The following is a 20,875-nucleotide window of genomic DNA, read 5'->3' as shown; positions in this document are numbered from 1 at the left end:
TTTACAAATATCCAAGGTAACATTACATTTGAGCCTGGTATTTACCACAGCAGCCATGTTTCACAGTTGCTGCATGAACCTGGTTCAGTACAGTGACTGAAACCTGTGATCCAGCTACCGTGTGCATGGGGATGCTGCAGGGCAAGAAAGAGCTCTCTACTGTTCTTTATAGTTCACTTCACCAGCAGCTCTTTGCAACCACTCTAAAAACCTCAAAGCTTCACATGAACACGACTGTTTGAAGCAATCCAAGCCCCCCAAAAAGTCATTAGCAAAATGAAGATGCAAAGCTTATTTTCTAATCAAAGTGTTCATCAGTTCTCTAATAAACATATTTAAAACGATCGGGATATGTCAACCTATTTGACAAACTGCAGCCGTATGTTTGTACATTATAAACTGACGTCAAATGCTTTTTCCTTTAACCTCCTGGGACCTGCGTCCACATATGTGGACATCACAGTTTGGGTTATTTAGACCAAAATACTCAATTTTGCTCTACAAGGGCCTGATATCCACTTACGAGGACGTTATGCTGCTACTGTTCTATCAACATTTTAAACAAATATCCTCAGATGTGGCTCTCATTTTTCTTAGAAACAAAAATAAGGTAAAAAGAAAAAATCTGGTAATTCTTTGTTTTTACATTCATCGGGCCCCAATCAGCCCAAATATCAAAGAGAAATTAAAAATGCTGCCGTGGAAGAGTTCGGGTCTTAGGAGGTTAAACCTGCTGGTCTCTTCAGAAATCTGCATTATTTTCAGGACACATAACTACTGCTGTTAAGAGCAATCTCTATGCATTAACACTAAAACCTATTCTTAGAGTCTCTGTGGTGGATTTCACCTCATCTGATGTTTGTCATGGTGGCAACTTTGATGTTTAGAAATATGTTATGTGTTTAACTTCCTGATTGACAGCTGTCTCAGTCTGTTAAGTTCACCCGTGGATGTGATAGACTGAAGAATGCATTTTGTAAACAGCTGATTTCATTTTATAATATGATTCCTGGCTCGTGTGTGCGCTGATGATTACATAAACGTCTTTATGAAATACTGGAGCCCGGAGGCTGTAGTGGTGTGTTCCATTTGCTGTGACACAAAGGTCGCTAGATGGAAAATTAAATACTACAACAAAGAGAAATATCAAGGACACACAAGACCATTTATGCAGAGCACCTGGAACCAGATCCAGACACAGCTGCACAACTAGCCATTTAAAATCTGCTCTTTTCGACATGCAGTTTTGAACCTACTTGTACAGGAGAGGTGTAGCATTACACAGAAACGTGTCACTGGGCAAAATCAAAGGAAGGAAAGGAGAAGTTTTGCAACTCTCACACTTGTCTTTGACACCGTTAAATCAGAGCAACATGTGTTGCGAGAGCTAGTTCTTTTCTATTTTTAGCTGCTGTTAGGATGCATGTGTTAAGACGACAGCTAAGCTTACACTGTGCCATCAAAGAGCGCAGGCGTGCTGTCCCATTATATATCAGTGAACAATAGATTTTGGTATTAAAGAATTATTTGTATATTTGCACTGTCTTAGTGAAATCCTTTGTCCATGTCTTCAGTTGTAATGATTATCACTGTAGATTCATTCTGCAGAATCTGTAGCTTCATTTTTTTCATTGGTTTTGTAGTCGTTAATCATCAAACTGTAAACGTTGAAAATGAAAATCTGACAACATGCTACGTCACAAACAACGTCAGAATCAAGAAGAAGTCTGGTAAATTTTGACGATCTTAAATTACTGTGTGTGAACAGACACACACTGTAATAACATTGTGTATTCCACTTAAAAGTGGGATATACCTGGAGATGCAGCTTGGTAGATGATTTTTCCATCCATGCATTCAGGGACTGCAGTGTGACAGATGGCCATCATGGTCATGAACTCCAGGATAACAGCAGCTGTAGGCTACAGGAAGAAGAAGGGGCACTTTGACTTTTAATGTTCTTTCATAAAACATGTAACAGAAGCAAAACAGCTACGGTATTGTAGGAAGAGACAGCAAGGACAGAGAGTGCACACCGACAGAGCATAATCAACCTGCAGCCGACGTACACAACCTGCTACAGCAGCCGCTACAAATGTGACAGACAGCTTCTATTAATACTAGTATGCACTGCAGACTCCAGTGACCTGTCTGCTGGAGCATTTATTTAAAGTTTTATAAAACCAGACCAAATAAGTTTGCTGCATCATGAGCACAATAGAGCACAAAAAACAACTTTACTCTCAGTTCTTTTGAACTGCCGTTCAGGTACATTCCTGTTTGCAAACTATAATCACAAATCTACACTTAACTGCTGGCAGAATTATATCTAAACACAAAGACTGCAACTTACACAGGAGAACTCTAATCCTGAACAGGTACCATTATTAATTGCAGCTCTGACACTTGATGAATTTCCTTCACTTCGTGTAGCGCCCAAAGATTTATGACTCCATTTGTTTCAAAGCCAGTCTAAGCTTTGTCAAACTCTGAAATACATGTGGCTTCAGTACTCAGTAGTCAAGCGTGGAGAGGCTAATGACTGTGGATAACGAGCCAAGAGGATCCCACAGAAACTGCCAGCTGCTGACAGACTCATGCCTCCTCATCCAGTAGAAATGTGCTTCATTTAATGAAAGAAGGCCTAACCTATACACTGAGGCATTGTACATTAATGAAGGGAACAGTATGACTAACTTGCCACGGGACAGACCTAGACAGGCATCTGCTGAGGCTGGAGGACCACCGGCTTGCAGTGACCGACTACAGCCAAGACAGTAATATAAGCAGCCTGCAGGGCTGCAGCAGACCTGTATAATACAGCAACAGCACACACAGCAGCCTGGCGGCAAACGTTTGTTAGCAGTGAGTTTAATACCAGCCAATGAATTATGAATATAGGTCTCACGAACCTGTAGTAACACAAAGAACATAAAAGCCTAAGAGTGAGGACATGCTTTCTTTTCAAGTGCAGAGATTTTGCACTCTCTCACCTCCTTAATGGGAAATCTGAGGGTTAATATCAGATGCAGGTTTAAATAATACTGGAGTACTGGTGTAAGATAGCTCAAAAGTGCATGTTTTCACTCCCATCTCAAACAAAAGGCTGCAGCCTCACGCAGAGTATTATTAAATTTGTTCTTTCTGTTGTGAAGAGAGGAACAAAGGATCACATGAATGAAGGGGGGAGGGGTGACAAATTAAAAGTGCCTCTTCCAACACATCGAGTCTATTACAGTCCAGGTGGCTAAGAGAGGCCTCCCTGCCTCCAAGCAGCATGATAATCTGGCCTGGGTTGACGGGTATCCTCTGAAAGACAGGACAGTATGTGTGTGAGTGCGTACACCTGTGTGTGATTGAGTGAGGACATGTTTTCTTTTAAAGAGCAGGTATTTTGGACAGCTCTCACACCCTTACTGGGATGAGGGTTAATGTCTGATGCAGGTTTAAGGCTAAAAGCAGGTCTTTGTTAATTGCTCTTTAAGGGATGGGATCTTTTCATTAAGACTGCTGTCATGGAAACCCAATGACAATAATGGGATTGTCATTGGGAGGTTACTGTGCCACACCAAGTCCAGCCAATAATCACTGTAAAACCCCAACATGCTGCATTTACACTTCCCTCCCAGCCTGCTTTAAAGATGCTAGCAGACAGACGTTTGATTGGGTAAAGTTCATGACACCGACTCCTCCTCTCAGAAGAAAAGCACACGTCTGACAGCAAGACATCGAGGGTGGTGGTAAACTAGGCAGACAGTACAGACATCTGAACTTTGTTCTGCTGACACAATTAGATGTGACAGGAAATACTGTGCTGCCAGCTACCACCCCAAATAACTTCTGGGTAACCTGTGTCACAGCAGCAGTGATAGACACTCATCGCTTCAGACACAGCCCGTGTGGGAAAAAGTTTAAGGGGGAGGAGAAAATGAAGAAGCCATTGAAACTCTGTGGGTGAGGACCATGTCCAGGGAAGATGAAAAGCACCAGAGGGGGTGCTTATTTCTGTCAACACTCTTAATTCCCCTCTCCTTAGTAATGTTCATGCAAGAAGCACTCTGAAGGCCATAAGAAGAAGCGCTTGTACCAGGAGAATATCGACTGTTACGTCAAATGCATCGCTTCATTCAGCAGCTCCAGCAGCGATATCTAAGTGAAAGTGAAGCACTGATTGTGCATTAATTAAACCAACGTCTTGAAAGTTTGAGGTGATGTTTAAAAACCTTGATATCGCTTTGGTAATTCAGCTCACTATTACTGAGGGTTACGTGGGGTTAGTATTGTTGAAGTCCTTCTAGAAGCAAGCATGTGCTGCCACCTAGCGAGAGTCGCAAAAAACCTTATTTTGAATAGCTATACACTCACTGACCATTCTGTCAGGTAGAGGGTTGGAGCCCTTTTGCATTCAGAGCGAGGAACTGGAAACATTTCCCTAAGATTTTGGTCCATATTGGAATAGTCTCTTAAATCGCCTTTCTTCCCCATTCTGATGCTCAGTTTGTACTTCAGCAGGTTGTCTTGAGTCTACATGCCTAAAAGCAAATTTGCCATGTGATTGGCCGATATTAGATATTAAACATTTGTTAATGAGGAGCTGAACACGCATACCTAATAAAATAGCCATGAGCATATATATCAACTTTAATGTTGATGATTTGCTTCTACCAAAAACCTTCATAATTTTGAGCATGCCTACAACGTATCAGTTCAAAGGACAGACAGAAAAAAATGACTGGGGAAAAAGAAAAAACATACATCTATGATTTATTACCGTCCAGATTATTCGGGCTAAATCGTTACCAAAATGCATGCAAACCCTGGTTTCCAAGCAGCAGTCAGTTATGAACCATAATTACAAACTGGCGAGAGGCTATCAATGTGAGACTGAAGCAGATCTTAGACAAACTCAATGTGTGGAGAGATTCTGCTGTCATAACAAAGCAAACATCACAGTGGGATTACTACTTTCCCTGGGCGGTACTACTGCACCTAATTGGATGTGACATTTTGCCTCCTCCACACCACTCTGCAGCTCAGTGACTCAAACAGCCAATCAATCACCGTTTTCACCCACTGCATGACTACAGGTGGTCATTAGAGCTCCCTTTAAAATCCTGCAAAGGATGGCAAGATAGTAGTGCACCTCACTGCTTTGTCAGAATTGGCTAATCTTGATGCAAAGAAACAGTAATCCACCCCTCAGCATGATTTTAGTCAAACTGATATTAAAAACAATTAAATCCATCAGTTGCCAAATTTGTCTCGTGAGATAATAACATGAGGCATGCGTCACCATTTTAAAGGCACAAAATAAAGCTAAAAAGAGGCTACTTAAAATGCAAAAGACGATATTATGCAAGCACACACAATTAGATCCAAAATCCGTCTTAATTCTGTCCTAAACGGCAGCAGCGGGTGACGGGGAACCTTGACATTACTTACGTGATTACTCTGGAGGTTTTCCAGTAAGCTCGGGTCATTAAATCCTGCCTCGTCTGATGAGTGTGTGCTGTGCCTGGAAAAAGGAGACACTGAAGTCAAAACAACAGAACACGCTGGCATCCTTGAGAGCAACACTGTACAGCACTAAAGTACAGCATGCTGTCCTCAGAGCAGGCACGACTAGCAAAACAACAAAAAACAAGGATTCTGCTTAGTGATCAAAAGATATTCTGTCAAAACTTAAGATAAAAAGGAGGCAGACTGAACAGTGCTTGTGTACCACTCTTATGTGCTAGAGCCTTGGTGAGACTGCATACAATCCACGGTTTTCATTAACATTTAGAAGAAATGCTCTGAGCTGCCAACCACTGTGCAGCCTCTCAGAGTTCCTGAACGTTACATCGAGCACTAACAGTGTTGTTGCAAAAACCTAAAAACTGGACTAACTAATAATAACTAATTACTGTATCATCATTTAGTCTAGTTTTAACTGAGTAAAAAGTATACATATTAAATGTCCCCACAGGGTCCTGGGACATTTTCAATATAACACAAAATATTCAGCATGATAGATATTTAAAAAATAAAAATCACACCCATCAAAATACACTCACTGGCAACTTTAAGAGCCACCTTCAAAAGCTAAGTCCAGTAAATTGAGTGACGTGTGTCTGGACAATACATGCACAAAGTGGACCTACAGCATCACATCCTTTCCACCACCACATATTTTATTCTTGGACTCTACTAAAGTAGCTTTGCATGATTGTGGCTTGGAGTTCCTCTCCATTAAGTACACCCTTTTACTTCTTAAAGTCTTCTTACGGGCTGCCCCTTGCAAACAGAAGGTTGTGGAAGTTCTGCGCTGACAGCTAAAGCTGTGGGACATGATGTAATATCCATAGCAGGGACATCACAGAGGTGAGAGGAACAAAGAACCCTTAATCTGAGTGTTTAGAGCAGTCTGAAGCTTAAGGCGTAGGAGTTTAGAGGTATACCTAATAATTTGGCCAATAAGTGAAATTATAATTTTTTTTTTAACCAACTCATCTTTTCAGCTCTAGAAAAACAAATTTACACGTATACTGGCAGCACACAACAGATCTCACAGCCAGTGCTTTGTGCCAACAATATAGACATTTGCTGAATAAAATATTAAACACAGTGCAGCCAGAATGCAAATGCTGGTCTCCCGGGCTTCAGCCATGGGATGTACAGTGGCACTATTTGGGATGTTGTCCATGCTGGCAGACACAGATCGTGCTTTGACAAAGCAGTGCCCTGAAATATCATTTCCCAAGGAATCCACGCGCATACATTTATTCATTATTCTGTTTGTAAATCTGATCCTCTTTCGTCATTTGCATAAATAAGAAATGCTGTCCCCCTTTTATTTTAATTTCATTTAGAAATTAAACAGCACATGAGGAGCTGCTTACAGTGATAGCAGACAGGCTGAATTTCTGGCAGCTAAAAAAGACCGCATTACTCAAACACTAATCAGGCTCTAATGAATTACTGGAAACCCAATTAGTCTCAAGCCAGAAGTGCTTTTTTTTTTTTTTTATTTCTGGCAAGATAGAAAATAATCAACAAGTCAAGCAAAACTTCAAAAAATCATTTCTGATAAATGAGAGGAAAGGATGTATTTTTATCCCTGTAACAGTGGCTTAGGGCAGTGATTATGTAGCCACCAGCCACTCGCTGGCTCTCCAGCAGGGATCAATTTATGATTCTGTGATAAATACACCTATAGATCGTGGAGACAGCAGCTTTAGCCATGGCACTGGGGTTTGATAGAAATGTTGCCGAGAATGCCATTAGCAACCATAATTCTTTTTAATCCCACAGGATATGCTGTTCAGATCCCAAAGAGCCAGCAGCCCGCCAGCTAGTAATACTCCATCCACTGCACAGAAACTAGAGCTTTGGAGGGAAGGAAATATGGGGAAAAGACAGAAATGCAATTAAACAGCCGGGCAGGAGTCGATATTGTGTTACCCCTACATAGATGCACTGGAGGCAGGGAAACGTATCACACTTGCATCTTTATTAAAATCTGTCATGGAGAAATAGGAAAACAAAGTCTGCGTTTTTAAAAACCTCCATGAATATAAACAGAGGACTGAAGCCATTTCAGCTAAAAAGGTTTAAGTTTGAACTCTTATATTACAAATACACAACCAATTACAAATGAATGTACGGGAGCTATTCAGCACCCCTTTATATCTGTAAATGACATAAAACACGCACATTCACATGAAGCCCAAATGCATTATTTTTTGTGCCATTATTATTATTTTTAAGCCTATATAGGTAAGAAAGCCGCAACCTTCCTCTATAGTATATCTCGCAATGTCGATTGTCTTGATGAAATTTGCGAGGCACAAGGCCGGGTGAGCGGGACAGTCAGCTATTGATTATCTGCCAGCACACAGAGATCCTGTCACTATGGGAACAAGGGTGCTGGCTATTCGCAGTCAATAACCAGGGACCAGTTCCAGATCAAACCTGCGGCACATCGAGCTGACCCGTTACCGTCAGGAGGAGGAAATAATAAAGCTTGAGGTGCATCAGAGGCGTCGGAATCCTTGTTTCTCTAATCTAGCAGCACATAATAATAAAGAGTCTCTCTTTAGTGAGGGGAAACATAACAATATAATGAGACATGCTTTCACTGAAGCTGCAACATGATGTAAAGTAGCAAGACTCAATATTTTGGCATAATAGCTATTAACAAACAGGCTCCAATCCCCCATGCAAAATGGATGAGACACGCCCATGCTGTTACTGCAGAGCTCAACTCTAGAGCAGATGGATCTCAGAAGCAGAGCTGTGCGTGTGTGTGTGTGTGTGTGTGTGTGTGTGTGTGTGTGTGTGTGTGTGTGTGTGTGTGTGTGTGTGTGTGTGTGTGTGTGAGAGAAAGAGAGAGAATAAGTGGGTGTGTCGCTTCCAGCTGAAAAGTTTGATGTCAACTGGGGAAAAGGAGAATATGGTGCACAGCTTCAGCCTCCACACAGCACACGGTAAACGCTGGAAGGCTTTGTCTATCAACCTGCTTTTCTAAACTTGCCTGTGAGAAAGCCACAATTCTGAAATACTCATACAGTTCATTATAAATACTACGACTGCTACTATGTTTGAAGCTGCACATTTACGACAGCAGATACATATTTTGATTCGGGAGCCACAGTCACATACAGCACGTCCCATAATTACTGAACGGACAGAGAAAACAACAAAACAAACACACACTGAGGTATTGTGTTCAAAGTCACCATTTCCACAAGGCAAGGCAGCACTAATACATCACAAAAGCAGGGAGCGAATAAAAACAACCACCATTTCACACCCATCGTCTTACCAGTCGTCCTCTGCAAAACTACCCTCCTCAGCCTCAGGGACGTGACTGTTGGAGCGAAAGTGAGAACAAAAAGCATCTTGTTGACAAAGCATTACGTGAACATGCTGTTGGTAAGTGCAGGCGCAAGGATTTTTGTTCAAATGGGATCGTTTAGGAGGAGTTGGAGCGTGGCAGCTTAGCTAAGGTTCTGTGGTTAGGATGATAGCGTTGATTATAGCGTGTCCTCTAATCACTTATTTGTTTCCAGATTTTTTTACAGTTGTGCAAAATATTCATACTTGACACTTTTTACCAGGAACTACATACAACCAGCAGTCACATATCTTAGCCATTTAAGACCGGAAACACAGAAACACCTATTCCAGCAATGTTCACGGGTAACTTAATGATATATCTTTACATTATACATCGTCTCTTTGTTCTCAAGAAACAGTCTGGCAACATGCTAAAACTCCAAGTTTTCTTCTTTTTTGGGGTTGCTGTAGTGCAAGCCATCAGCTAATGAGAAGTTTGATGTGTTGATCCCTGAATGTTTCCAGCCTGCATGCCTGAATATCCATGGGCAACACACTGAACCCCAAGATGCACCCCGATGCATTGAGAGAAAAGTGCTTATGTGAATGGGTCAGTGAGGCATTGAATTCATACTGACCGCCCAAAAAGGGTAGAAAAGCACTATATGAGAACCCGTCCAATTACAAAACCCATCCTTCTTTGATTTTTTGCAACAATTAATTAAAGAAAATACTTTGGAAAGAAGCCCAACTGTGCTTTTTTCCACTAGTCATCATTTACCTTAGTAAATGTGGAAAATGAAAATTGTTATTTCCGTACATTACAGGTGTTATTTTAGCTGTGATCATTAAGAAGCAAAAGTAAACATAAAAGGAGACAGCTTTCAGTACCATGCTTTTGTATATCTATTCAAATTGTGCATGATTTGACGGACCGTTCTTCCCCTATTATTTTCATTTTATATGCGGTTGTGGTCAGAAGTGAATGTCATGGTAATTTGGGGTTTTTAGATTTCTTTGTACTGTTATTTGTCAAGGGTGGAATTACTGTAAAACCAAGAAGTTTGTTTTGGATTTTCTCCAGTCTGCACAGGGACAAAAGTATACACACAAGCCCACTCGTATTTGGTTAAATGTTGCTTAATGAAGTTGCTTCTGGCACAATTTTGGTCTTCTGGGCAGAATTGGTAGTTCGTTTAAATTGGTTGGCATCCTGGCACAAAAACAGCTTTTAAAGCCAAACCGAAGATTTTTAATAAGTTTGAGTTTGGGGCTTTGGTAAGGCAAGTCCAGAAGCTTATTGTTAGCCTCATGTGTCCATCCCATAATGATTAATGATGTGTTTTGGGGATCATTGTCTTGTTTGGAGGCCTACTTGTGTCAAAGCTTCAACTGAACGTGAAGAATTCAGAGGTAGTCTCCCCTTCTTCATTACTCGATTTAGTTTGTAACACTTGCTAGAGTGACTGGTATATATGACATCAGTAAGCTGTATGGTTGATTCTAACTAAATAAAGTGCTGGATTCACCCAGTAGATGTTGTAAGGTTGATAACAAAAAAAACTGAGTGTACGTAAAAACTGAACAACTACAAAATAAGATCATTAAAAGGTGTTACAGTGGAGACATTTTACTCAAATGTCTAAAGAGAAGTCAACAAAATCAAAGGAGAAAACAATCCAAGAAAGACAAAGTAGTAAAAATAGAAATGAATAGAAATCATTTTATAATTGTAGCAGCTGTCAGCAGGCTACCACAGTTCGGTGCATATTTTCAAGGTCACCAATGAACGTAGTAGAACATTACAAACTGAATGTGGCCAAAGAGCATTCCAGCATTATTCCATTAGATCCAAACTCATACAGCCAAGCTTCACTCTTTTACCTACAACAATGAAACAATGGGACTATTTGAATCAACAATACGTTTGTATAAGACTTACAACCACATATCCTCTACTATATGCTTCTATGCTTCGTTAAGACACTTTTAAATAAAATAAAGAAGAGTTCTGTCATTTGAGCACATCTTTACATAATTGTGCTTTCACTCTAGCCTTAAATAAAAAGCCAGGAGGATTCTGGGAGCCTCCCTCAGATTGGGACTCCAATCCAGTGGAATTAATTAATGTCTACACCCTTGGGGATGTCTTTATTAATTACAGCAGCACTTAATTTGTGTAGAGGAACACATGCGGGCGGCAGCGTCGGGGGGGCTTTGTGTGCGTGTTCTGGCACTAAATTACAAGTCACGCTACAAACTAAGATCTATACACATGCTTGTTCATTCATTTGAACAAAAACATGCCTCATTTTATCTTTGCTTTACTCGTATTATCCCTTTTGCACAATATGTTATTACTTACTGCTTGATATTTAAAAGCTGTTCTTCTGAAATTAAAATAAAGGTTAAAAAAGGATGCAAGTATGTTAATTTGAGAATTTAAAGTTTAATTAAGCAAGAGCTGCCTCTGAACTACTTCATCCATATTTCATGATTAACAGACAGTTGAAAGCATCTATAACAGGAAAGGAGGAAGTTCCAGTTATTCATATTATATAACAATATCCAAAACAGACTCAAGTATGCCACGCTCTTTTACTATTGGCCCGTGTTGGGTGTTTATATTATTAAATATTGCTCAGTATTACTGCTCTGTATGACTAAAGTCCTTCATTAAATACGTTTTTTTACTACAGCACACACCAACCTGTTTGATCTGGCCTCTAAAATGGTGACTGGTAACAATGACTCAAGTCTTATGGACACATTTAAAAGAACAAATCAAAACCTCCCAGCACAAACTTGCTGACACAATCATCTTTGAAAAGAAAAATAAATGTGAGATAAAAAGTTATTTTTTTGACTTTGTAAATTAAATGAATTGGCTTGGGCAGAGCTAGAACGTAGTAGTACAGCTGACATTGTTGTAGTATGTTGGACAATGAATCCAGAAGAGTGAACTTTTAGAGTCAACCGTTTCTGAGCCGTCTAATTTTGGAAACGCGTAAGAAAAAAAGATGGGGAAGCAATGTCCAAACGATGGCATCTTGAAAATTCTCGACTTATTAGAACTGGTTGTCTTCCCTCCTGCTATGAAACTCTCATCCATATTTATCAGTTGCGTAACAGGGAGTGCGTCTTTCAGAGAATCAAAGAAAAATCTCGAGCCTTTTAAAGGAGGAGTGAGTGCAAGTCTCTGATGACCAGCAAGTTTAACCACCAATATAACCATGAAACAAAAAAACATTACATACCAAGAACATCATACAAACCTTTAATCCACACCAGCAATGGTTACGACACAAATATCAGCAATGATTCGGAGGCTTCACATCACCAGCACGCGCAACACTTAAACGGGCTTTACGCTGCTGACCCAGGGATCGACAGTGACAAACTGTCAGTGCTCCCACTGGACTCACAATCACAGCCTAATGAGAGTACAGAGAACTCCAAATAAAATACTCTTTTGTCCTCAGCTTGCACTTCATCAATCACGCTTTTAATTGAATCCTAATGGGATTAAACATGTACTGTCACGCCTGCACTTTCTTTGATTCTGTGAACACTGAGGCTCATTATCTATGCATGAAAATGAAATGAGCAGGAGGAAAAAGGCATTTAGGAGTGATTTAATGTTTAATGTTGAACTCTAGCTAAAAGAATTTGTAAGCTACAGGAGTGGAGGAAAAATAAATTCATTTTGGTTAAAACCCTGTGTTTATAATCCGATACTGTGAGTTACCAAGTTATATCAAAACAACATCGAGCTCGCACCACACTCGGAAAGTACAAAGAGGCATAGCCAGCCTTCACAAACATCTCCAACATGACAAACAACGAACAAACACCCGCAGCGGAGAGTGTAAAGTGCCTTTGCTTGCAAATGCCTGCCCACTTTTTATTTTTAGTTTATGTCGAGAGGAGCACTGATGTACCTGCTAATGAGAAGGTAGGGAGGGAGAATGAAACGCCAGATGCACTATGATGCACACTCGGCACTTAATGAAGGCCAGAGGATATGAGGACAAAGGCAGGGAAAATGGAAAAACAGGGAGGAAAGCTCAACATACCCATAAGCCACACCGGCAATAGTGCATTTCTTGAACTGCATCACGTTGCAGGTGAGAGTTCCTGTCTTGTCTGAGAAAATGTACTTCACCTGAAAGGAAAGAGAAACAGAACACTTTAAAAGAAATCTCTTTCAAATAAGTGCACAATATAAAATATATATATATATATATATATATATACCTGGCCTAATTCTTCATTCAGATTGGAGGTGCGGGCCATGGCAGGTGTGTTTGTGGGCTCATATAGCATATCAGTGTCCTGAAAACAATCATGGAAGAACTTAAAATGTAACGTTACTGAACAAACAACATGTTTGCTTAACAATCTTCACATCAATTTAGAAAATATGAACAAAGTCTCCCAAAAACTGGTGCTTTACTTCAAGCCTGACAGTCAAGTTTCCCCGGAGAAAATACTGAACCAAAGGGAAACCAACAGAAGTGTCCTAAATGTTACTAAAATTTACTCGCTAGGGTTTCATTTAAACTTAAAAGTTGCTCAAAATAACTTTTCCAAAATAAAGGAAACATGGATGCCTCAGTCAAGACATTCAGTGAAGTTGACCTACTTACTACAGACACTCATGATGCTAAACCAAACGGTTAACATCGACTTTTAGATGTGTTTTCCCTTTGCAGTGCTATGTGCAGATGTAAATATAGTAATGGTGTTTAAAATTATTTTGATGACCCCATGTTACCACCTTCAGCTTCTTGTCAAGCTGAAACAGTCACATCACCTTATATAGCAGACATAGAGGAAAAGACTTCAACAGTTGTCTTCCTAACAAATCGATGCACAGCAACATCAACATTCATCTGGAGTCATGTGCTGACCTGACAGACTTCAGTCCAACCTTCATTCTCTTTTAGCTCTTTTTGGTTTCTACCAGCTATAAAGGAAAAGTCTGGCACGTACTCGCCGGCTGCTATGTTAATCTTTTATTTGATGTTTCTTGTAGTTTTTCCAGAAAGAATGCTGATGAGAGTCACTAAACGACATCAACACTGCTAAGAGTTGCTGTGACGAAAACTCCTCATGATTTGTCAGCGTTCATCGCTCCAATATTCCCTTTTACAAAAGACGCAGCAATCTGATCCAAGATTAAGTAGTGAAAGTTGAATTGCAGGTAACTGCCTATGCAGAAACACTGTCTGAAAAACAGCACATCTATCTGGACTTGAACTCACCCAGTTGATAAAAAAGGCTTGGGTGAACTTGATGACCTCCAGCGTGACCAGAAGACTGATGGGGATGAGGTTGTTGAACAGGATGATGAAGGTGAGGAAGTTAAGGCCAAAGTTAGCTGCCCCACCATCTACAAGGGGAAGAGTTTTAGACAAAAAAAAAAAAAAAGAAGTAATACACAGAAGACTCATCAGTGTTGGTTCATTATTATCTGTTAGTTAAATCAATATGCCCAAAGCTACTTCCAGCCAATGATCAACATTATCCCAATCTGGAGAATGTTTTGGGTTAATATCGTCCATTAGCTGGAATTAACTATTTCTTCCACCCAACCTCATCCTCTTACAACTCAACCGATTAGCAATCCAATTTAATGTCCCAAAGATTGAAAGTAGCGAACAGGGACTGAAATATCTCAAATGTCATTAGTGTCGCAGCAGCAGCAGCCTTGGCATCCAGCATGATCCAGGCAATGATTCCACAAAGCACTATGCAAAATGATGCCGGTTCCCCCGAGAGCCCCGAACAATTGGCAATGATCAACATGTAATCCCATTGACACCAAATATGAAAACAGGAGGGATGTGATTTACCTTTCCTCAGCTTGCAGGAGGTGCAAATGTTACCTTCCTAAACCCAAGCCTTGATCTTAGCATTGCGGTTGAGAGGGGCGAGCCCTTCCCCATGAAAGAACGATTCCAAAACAAAACAAAAAAACTGAATGGCACAAAGAGTGGCAGTGGCAGAATGGAAGCTATTGCTACAACAACACATGTAGGTGGGAAAATGTTTTCAGAAGTGGGGGGGGACAAACAGATGCTCTCAAGACAAAGGAGGGAGATTCAGTCCATAGCACATTCTCAACCAAGAAGGAGTGGAAAAGAGTGGGTGGATTATGCCAGCACAATAGTTTGGGTGTTAATGACCATCACCTCACTTCAGTAGTCGTCTTATTATGTCACGCAGAAATGCTGCTATCGAACAACAGAGTGACACTGGATCGGACCAGCAGAGCAGCATTAAAACCTTAGCAAACAGGACATGCATAGGTCACAAACCAATCTGATGTCACTTGTATGTGAAAGTAATATGTTCTAACCAGCTGAAGTGAAGAAACTGGCACAAAGTTCACTGTAAACTGTTTGGTTGCATCATTCTAATTACGTTGTTTTAAATGGCGTGTCTATGCAAGAGCGAGAAAGCCTTTCCCCCTCATCATGCTGCAAGCAGAAGTGACAAAGTGTCAGTTAGCATTGCAACATTTGGAAGAACAGTCAGCATGACTACCTCCAGAAAGAGTGTAAGAATCAGTAACCATACATTCTGGATCTGAAAACTTGTATTAGTTAAACAACATGCACAATCACAGCTTTCTGTTTGTGATGTGTGTCGGGATCTTTGCATTTACTCTTGTAATGCTGTTGAGTGGGTGAAGTTACAATAATTTAAGACAACAAGGCAGCGTGGTGAAATTGCATGTTTACGACGTGGCAGTTTCCCCACCTCTCTCTTTTACCACAGGTTGGATAATATGCACTGGACAGAGCCTCAACAACTCCTTATGGAAATCAAATCAGTCTCAAGATGGAAGCTTGCCTTATAATTTACACTCCCCTCGACACTTTGATATGGAATCTTTTAAGAGTGGGTTTTAATGCCACTGAGGACAAAACCCTGAGAAAACCAATGAAAGCCAATGGAACACCTCATCAAAAGGGTCAGTGTAAGTCATAATGTAAGCTTGAACTGACCAGGGCACAACCTCTCCTACACAGGCCTATCAGGGTACAGAGTAATGGCCAGAGGGTCACGATAATCACTTTGCAGACCAGGTTCAGAGCTTCATCGCAGCAGCTGCCGCGTTAAGGAACTGAGCAGCACAAATTCTGAACTGCAATAACGTCTGTAATGTCAACATTAAAATTGAGCCATCTTCTATTATGGTTTGAGAACAGAAGTAAAAACTGAGCAGCTTTTCACTTCTATCCCTCCCCACTCTATCTATTCTTTGAAAAATCCACACAAGGAAAGATCGCTGCAGAAGCATTTAGAAAATGTCAGTTCTCGTCCCTTGGGCTGCACCACATGTTGTGTTCAGGCAATAAACACGTATAAGCCTCCTGCCACGAGAAGCTTCCCGAACACAACCTCATCTCCCTCGCAGTCAAAGTAAATGCTGCTCTTTATTTCTGGTGAAAAATGAGGTGGGAACAAATGATAGTCTGAAGCTTGGGAGCTGCAAAGCGTTTAACGTGACACAAAAAATGAAAGAAAAGTGAGACACTGTTTTTAATCAGGCACTGAAAAAAAGACAAAGGAAAAAAAACTAGACGAAGGTATAAGAGAGCTGGAGGGGAAAACCTATCGTTGGATCCCTGGTATGTGCTTGTCCATGGCATGGGCCCGTACAAAGTAGGGCAACCATATAGGGGGCGAGGGTAGGGGGCTTCATTTGCTTAGCAAAGGCAGAGCTTCAGTAAGGGATTAGTAAGGGAGGGTCATTCACGGATGGCCAAGGCTTTTAAATGGTTGTTACCTGGAGCTGTTAAAAAAACGACAACAAAGAAAACAACAAAATCAAACAGAACATTAGAAAGGAACAAAAAAGTACAGCAGCGCAGTGATATTCAACCATTTTTTCCCAATCACACTCATTCACGACACATTTATGCACGTCACGACTTTTCTCATTAACAGGGAATTCTCTTATTCCCACATTGCCACATATTTCACTTGTAAAGCGAAACACAGTTTTAAACTGAGGCAACACAAAAACGCCACGACACATACCAGCATTTAGGAACTTAAAATGACAAAGAAATAAGCTGATATGAACAAGTGAGACAAAATATGTGGAATTAGATGTGCAGCGTAGGCTGTCGGGACTCTTACAGTTGAGATCCATGTACCAAGCATCGTTGCCATACTGGCCCTTCCAAATGGTTTGGCCAATGGAGCAGACCAGAGAGATGGCCAGCAGGCATCCAAACAGCACAAGGATCTGAAAGTTGGTGATACGCTCCACGTTGGACAGCTTCAGAGGAGGCCGCGTGGAATTCTGGGTAAAACGTGAAAAAAGAGATGTGGTAAAAAAAACCAGAAGTAGAACAAACAATAGTGTTTCTCTGTTGTTGATGACAATATGAAACCCAAAAAACATGATCTGAGTCATAATGACAAACCACTTATGAGCATGTGAGTACTAACGCTTGAGAAGCACCAGTAGAAGCAGCCTGGCATACAGTTTGTACAGCATATATTAATTAATCAGTCAGTTTAACAGCTTTGGCCCTGTAACATGTATAAATACGTCACTTCTGCTCACAACAGTGATTGTTTTACTATTTCTACACAAATAATCCACAAATGTGCTTCACCTGCATGAGCTTTGTGTCATGTCCTGTGTAGACTACCACGCCGTGGATCCATTGTGTGTTCCTCAGCTGGGCTCCTCTCAGTAAGATCTGGTCTGGACCCAGTGGTACCGTGCTGTATTGAGAAGCACGGCTGACATTTTGCTGTTTAAATATCTCACCCTATCTCACCCTCAGTCAATAATTGTTGCTTTTACATACAACTAGTGAATTCATATGACCCTTTCAGACCATGCAAACAATAAGCGTACTCAATAACTGAAATGTACGGTGCTGTGCACAAGCATTTTCCACTTTCTTGTTTTTTTCTGCATATTTGTCACATTTACATCTTTCAGATCATCAAACACATTTTAGCATAAGACAAAGAATGAAATCATCATTTGAAAATGACATGGCTTATCTTTGTTTCAAAACAATTCCCATCAACAGGAAAACCCTTGATTTCCACTAATAATATTCATGTAAAAAGAGCTTTATTGGAACAGACTCCCAGAATGAAGATATGTTATCCTAGATATCCTAAAAGCATCCATCCAATGCATTTTCTCTACAATGGAAACAGATTCATAATTAAATATCACTGCAACAACGTCTTTCATTTATTCAGCAGAAAGATAAAAGATGCCCTGAAACCTCATAATTATTCTGGCTCTGTTCCTAGCTAATGGACTATTAAGTTAGTGAGAGGAGCAGCGAGCCAGTCACAGAGCTCTGCATCTGAGCCCACCTGTGTCCATCCAAGCGGATGTTCCCAACAAACTCATACAGATGTCGGTTTGGGCTTTCGCACTCCATCCGCCCGGACAGACGCATCAGGCTGTCAATTTCTTTTATGTCTGCAGTCACTTGGAGTCCCTGTTGGTGTAGTTACAGCAGCATTAAAACACACTGCATACAATGAGAACTTAAGAAAGACTAATAAGGAGATAGTCACCTGTCTGATTTTGAGGTTTGTTTCTCCATCCAGGTTAGATGTTTCAATGTAGCACATACCCTGTGGTTCACTGTTGTGGGGGGAGAGGGTTTAGACATTTGTGGTACGAGAATATAAGAGTAAAACTCTAAATTCAACCATATATTACACTATATTCAACCTGCTCTTGTTTTATATGATTATAACTATATATTAAAATCAATATGCAAAATAGTACTGATTATTTAGTAACTATTAGACAATAAAGTAAGTATGAGATAGAAAATGGCTATCACAGAATAGCAGCAGAAGATTAAAGCACTGCAAACAAAGATGCTATAGAGCATAGGTGTCAAACTCTGGCCCGCGGGCCAAATTTGGCCCGCAGCCTAATTACATTTGGCCCGCGAAGCCATACCAAATTACTATCAGAGCTGGCCTACTGGTATTATACAGCTAATATATATATATTGTTTAGTATTAAGCTTTGCTTGTTCCATATTCAGTTTTTCAGCAAAACGTGTTTGAGTCCATAAGAAAAGATTCATTCTCATATCTGGAGGAATAAATATATTTCAATAAATATTAACGTTAGCCCGCGACTTTGTTCCAGTTTTGAATTTTGGCCCACTGTGTGTTTGAGTTTGACACCCCTGCTGTAGAGGCAACTCGGGAACTATATCAATGTTTTAGTAAAGTTAGCCATTTAATCGTACAGTAACACTCTTAGGAGAGACAACATCTTTGTTTGGTGCTGCCACTAAGCTTAACTGTCTTTCAAGAAAAGTGAAAGTACATTGCAAAGGGACAAGAGTAAAAAGAGAGAAAACACATCAGAGTGGGGCGATCTGAGCGAGCAAGCATACCCAGCACAACGAACAAAGCAGACATACAGACTCTGACAGACTCTGGGCACAGGGACAGCGTTGGAGCATGCCAGTTGTTAAGGTGAGCTGGGTCGCCAGTTAGCTACTGTCTTAAATTACCAATGTATTTACACTTAAGACAGTGACGCTTTACTCAACTGGTCAGCTGTTTTAGCCATCAAATAAGTTTTGTTTCATGGAAATGAGCAAAAGTCTATTGCAATTGTCAGGAAGTGACTTCTAGAGTAAGACTCTGTGCAAACTACCGCTTCGGTACGGAACATGCAAAGTTGACAAAACTATGAATCCGAGATGATTTCATCTTGGAATGCGACTGCATGCAACCTGCAACATTAAAACAAACTGCTGCATTCAGGGTGCCTTACAAGCCATGCAAGGATAACATATTCAAGACCCAAAGAAAGAATCTACAAAAAGGAAAACATGATCCTTTATGTCTAGATGCTTCATTCACTCTGAGCACTGTTAGAAGTTTCAGCCAAACATTTAAACGTGTCACATAACTGTAACATAAATTGTAACACAATAACTGCCAATGCCATGGCTGCTAAACTTCAAAGCGTGGTGCTCTTTGACCGAGGCGCTTAAATATCTGGTTGTTGCCAGCATGATTGCAGGCCTCGTCCTTCCACGAGTTTGGAAAATAAAATCTATCTCACTGTTTCAGGAGGATCTCTCATTCCGGTCCGTACACACAGCCCCTATCTCTCCCACTGCTGTTTTGTTCTCAGTGTTGCTTGTTTCCTGACCTGGATGACAGAATGACGAGGTCAGCCGGGAGGTGATCCCCATTTGCCGCTCTGATTACTTCCCCAACAGCCACCTGATATTACCAACCACGCACCAGCAGGGGGCGAGAGAGAGAAAGTGTGGCAGTTGTTCACACAGGAGGGGAGGGGAGGGTAAGAGAGGATGAGGATCGAAAAGTAGAAATGGAAAGGAAAAAAATAAATAAAGAGACAAACAGCAAACACATAAGGGGAGAGAGACAACGGTTTCAGTTTTTGGTAGATGAGAAGAGCACAACCATCAGTCCTGTGTGGTCAGAGGTTCTGTTCCCCTTTTCGGCAAACCATTTAGAAACAGCAAAACAGCTGGCAGCACTTGGATGCTGTCCCACCAGAGGACATGTTTTAACACAAATGAGACTTCCTTATCTTTTTAAGAAGAACTTCGGAACAATATTCAATAGATTTTAAGAGGGTAGAAAAACACTCAGAAGTTCTATTCACAGCAGGTCCAAATGGTTTTTGAAAAGGTGAAGGAGGTGGGTAGCCTCATGATTGATCAAATCTAATCAAAAGTCACATTACCATTACCCCACCTAAGCAAATGATGGTTATCCTGCCAGACTGCAGAGCATTTGATCATATTTAGCATCTTTTACATACCTTCAAAAGCATTTTGACAATGTGGATTCAGTAAATTATCTAACCATCACTTCCTTAGGCAGAGCGGAGATAGAGCAAGAAGAAGAAAGAGAGAGAAGTTCCCCACAGTCTGGCAGGCTCGTATACCTGGATGATAAAATGACAGCATCCGCAGGAACGAAATCACTGCCATTTACTTTAATAATATCGCCCACTTCAACCTGTGAAAAGAAACTGATTATG

General features: G+C 40.7%; 1 protein-coding gene across 8 annotated transcripts in view; it reads right to left on the bottom strand.

Moving 5' to 3' along the window:
* The window catches only part of atp8a1 (ATPase phospholipid transporting 8A1), a 109,091-nt gene that overhangs the window by 48,710 nt on the left and 39,506 nt on the right, over positions 1 to 20,875 (bottom strand). For 4 of the 8 annotated variants that reach the window (XR_015130387.1, XR_015130388.1, XM_086300702.1 and 1 more), the window contains exons 7-17: positions 20,012 to 20,085; positions 18,397 to 18,466; positions 18,190 to 18,317; positions 17,463 to 17,592; positions 16,978 to 17,143; positions 14,088 to 14,215; positions 13,078 to 13,155; positions 12,897 to 12,985; positions 8,807 to 8,851; positions 5,443 to 5,515; positions 1,817 to 1,922 (exon numbers count right to left, since the gene is read on the bottom strand). Coding sequence is in view for 6 of the 8 variants with exons in the window: in XM_086300702.1 (XP_086156828.1) it covers positions 1,817 to 1,922; positions 5,443 to 5,515; positions 8,807 to 8,851; positions 12,897 to 12,985; positions 13,078 to 13,155; positions 14,088 to 14,215; positions 16,978 to 17,143; positions 17,463 to 17,592; positions 18,190 to 18,317; positions 18,397 to 18,466; positions 20,012 to 20,085 (1,087 nt within the window). In the remaining 2 variants the exon portion in view is untranslated. Of the gene's footprint in view, positions 1 to 1,816; positions 1,923 to 5,442; positions 5,516 to 8,806; positions 8,852 to 12,896; positions 12,986 to 13,077; positions 13,156 to 14,087; positions 14,216 to 16,977; positions 17,144 to 17,462; positions 17,593 to 18,189; positions 18,318 to 18,396; positions 18,467 to 20,011; positions 20,086 to 20,779; positions 20,854 to 20,875 lie in introns of all 8 variants that reach the window. The other 4 variants (XM_086300679.1, XM_086300671.1, XM_086300712.1 and 1 more) reach the window with 4 other exon arrangements.

Source organism: Aulonocara sp. 'chitande type north' Nkhata Bay, linkage group LG2, assembly GCF_057382095.1.
Source record: "Aulonocara sp. 'chitande type north' Nkhata Bay isolate Kocher_YH1m ecotype deep benthic linkage group LG2, A_spYH_male_GT1.1, whole genome shotgun sequence".
Lineage (NCBI taxonomy): Eukaryota > Metazoa > Chordata > Actinopteri > Cichliformes > Cichlidae > Aulonocara > Aulonocara sp. 'chitande type north' Nkhata Bay.
Note: the sequence above shows the minus strand (reverse complement) of the source record. Positions and strands in the feature narration are given on the sequence as shown.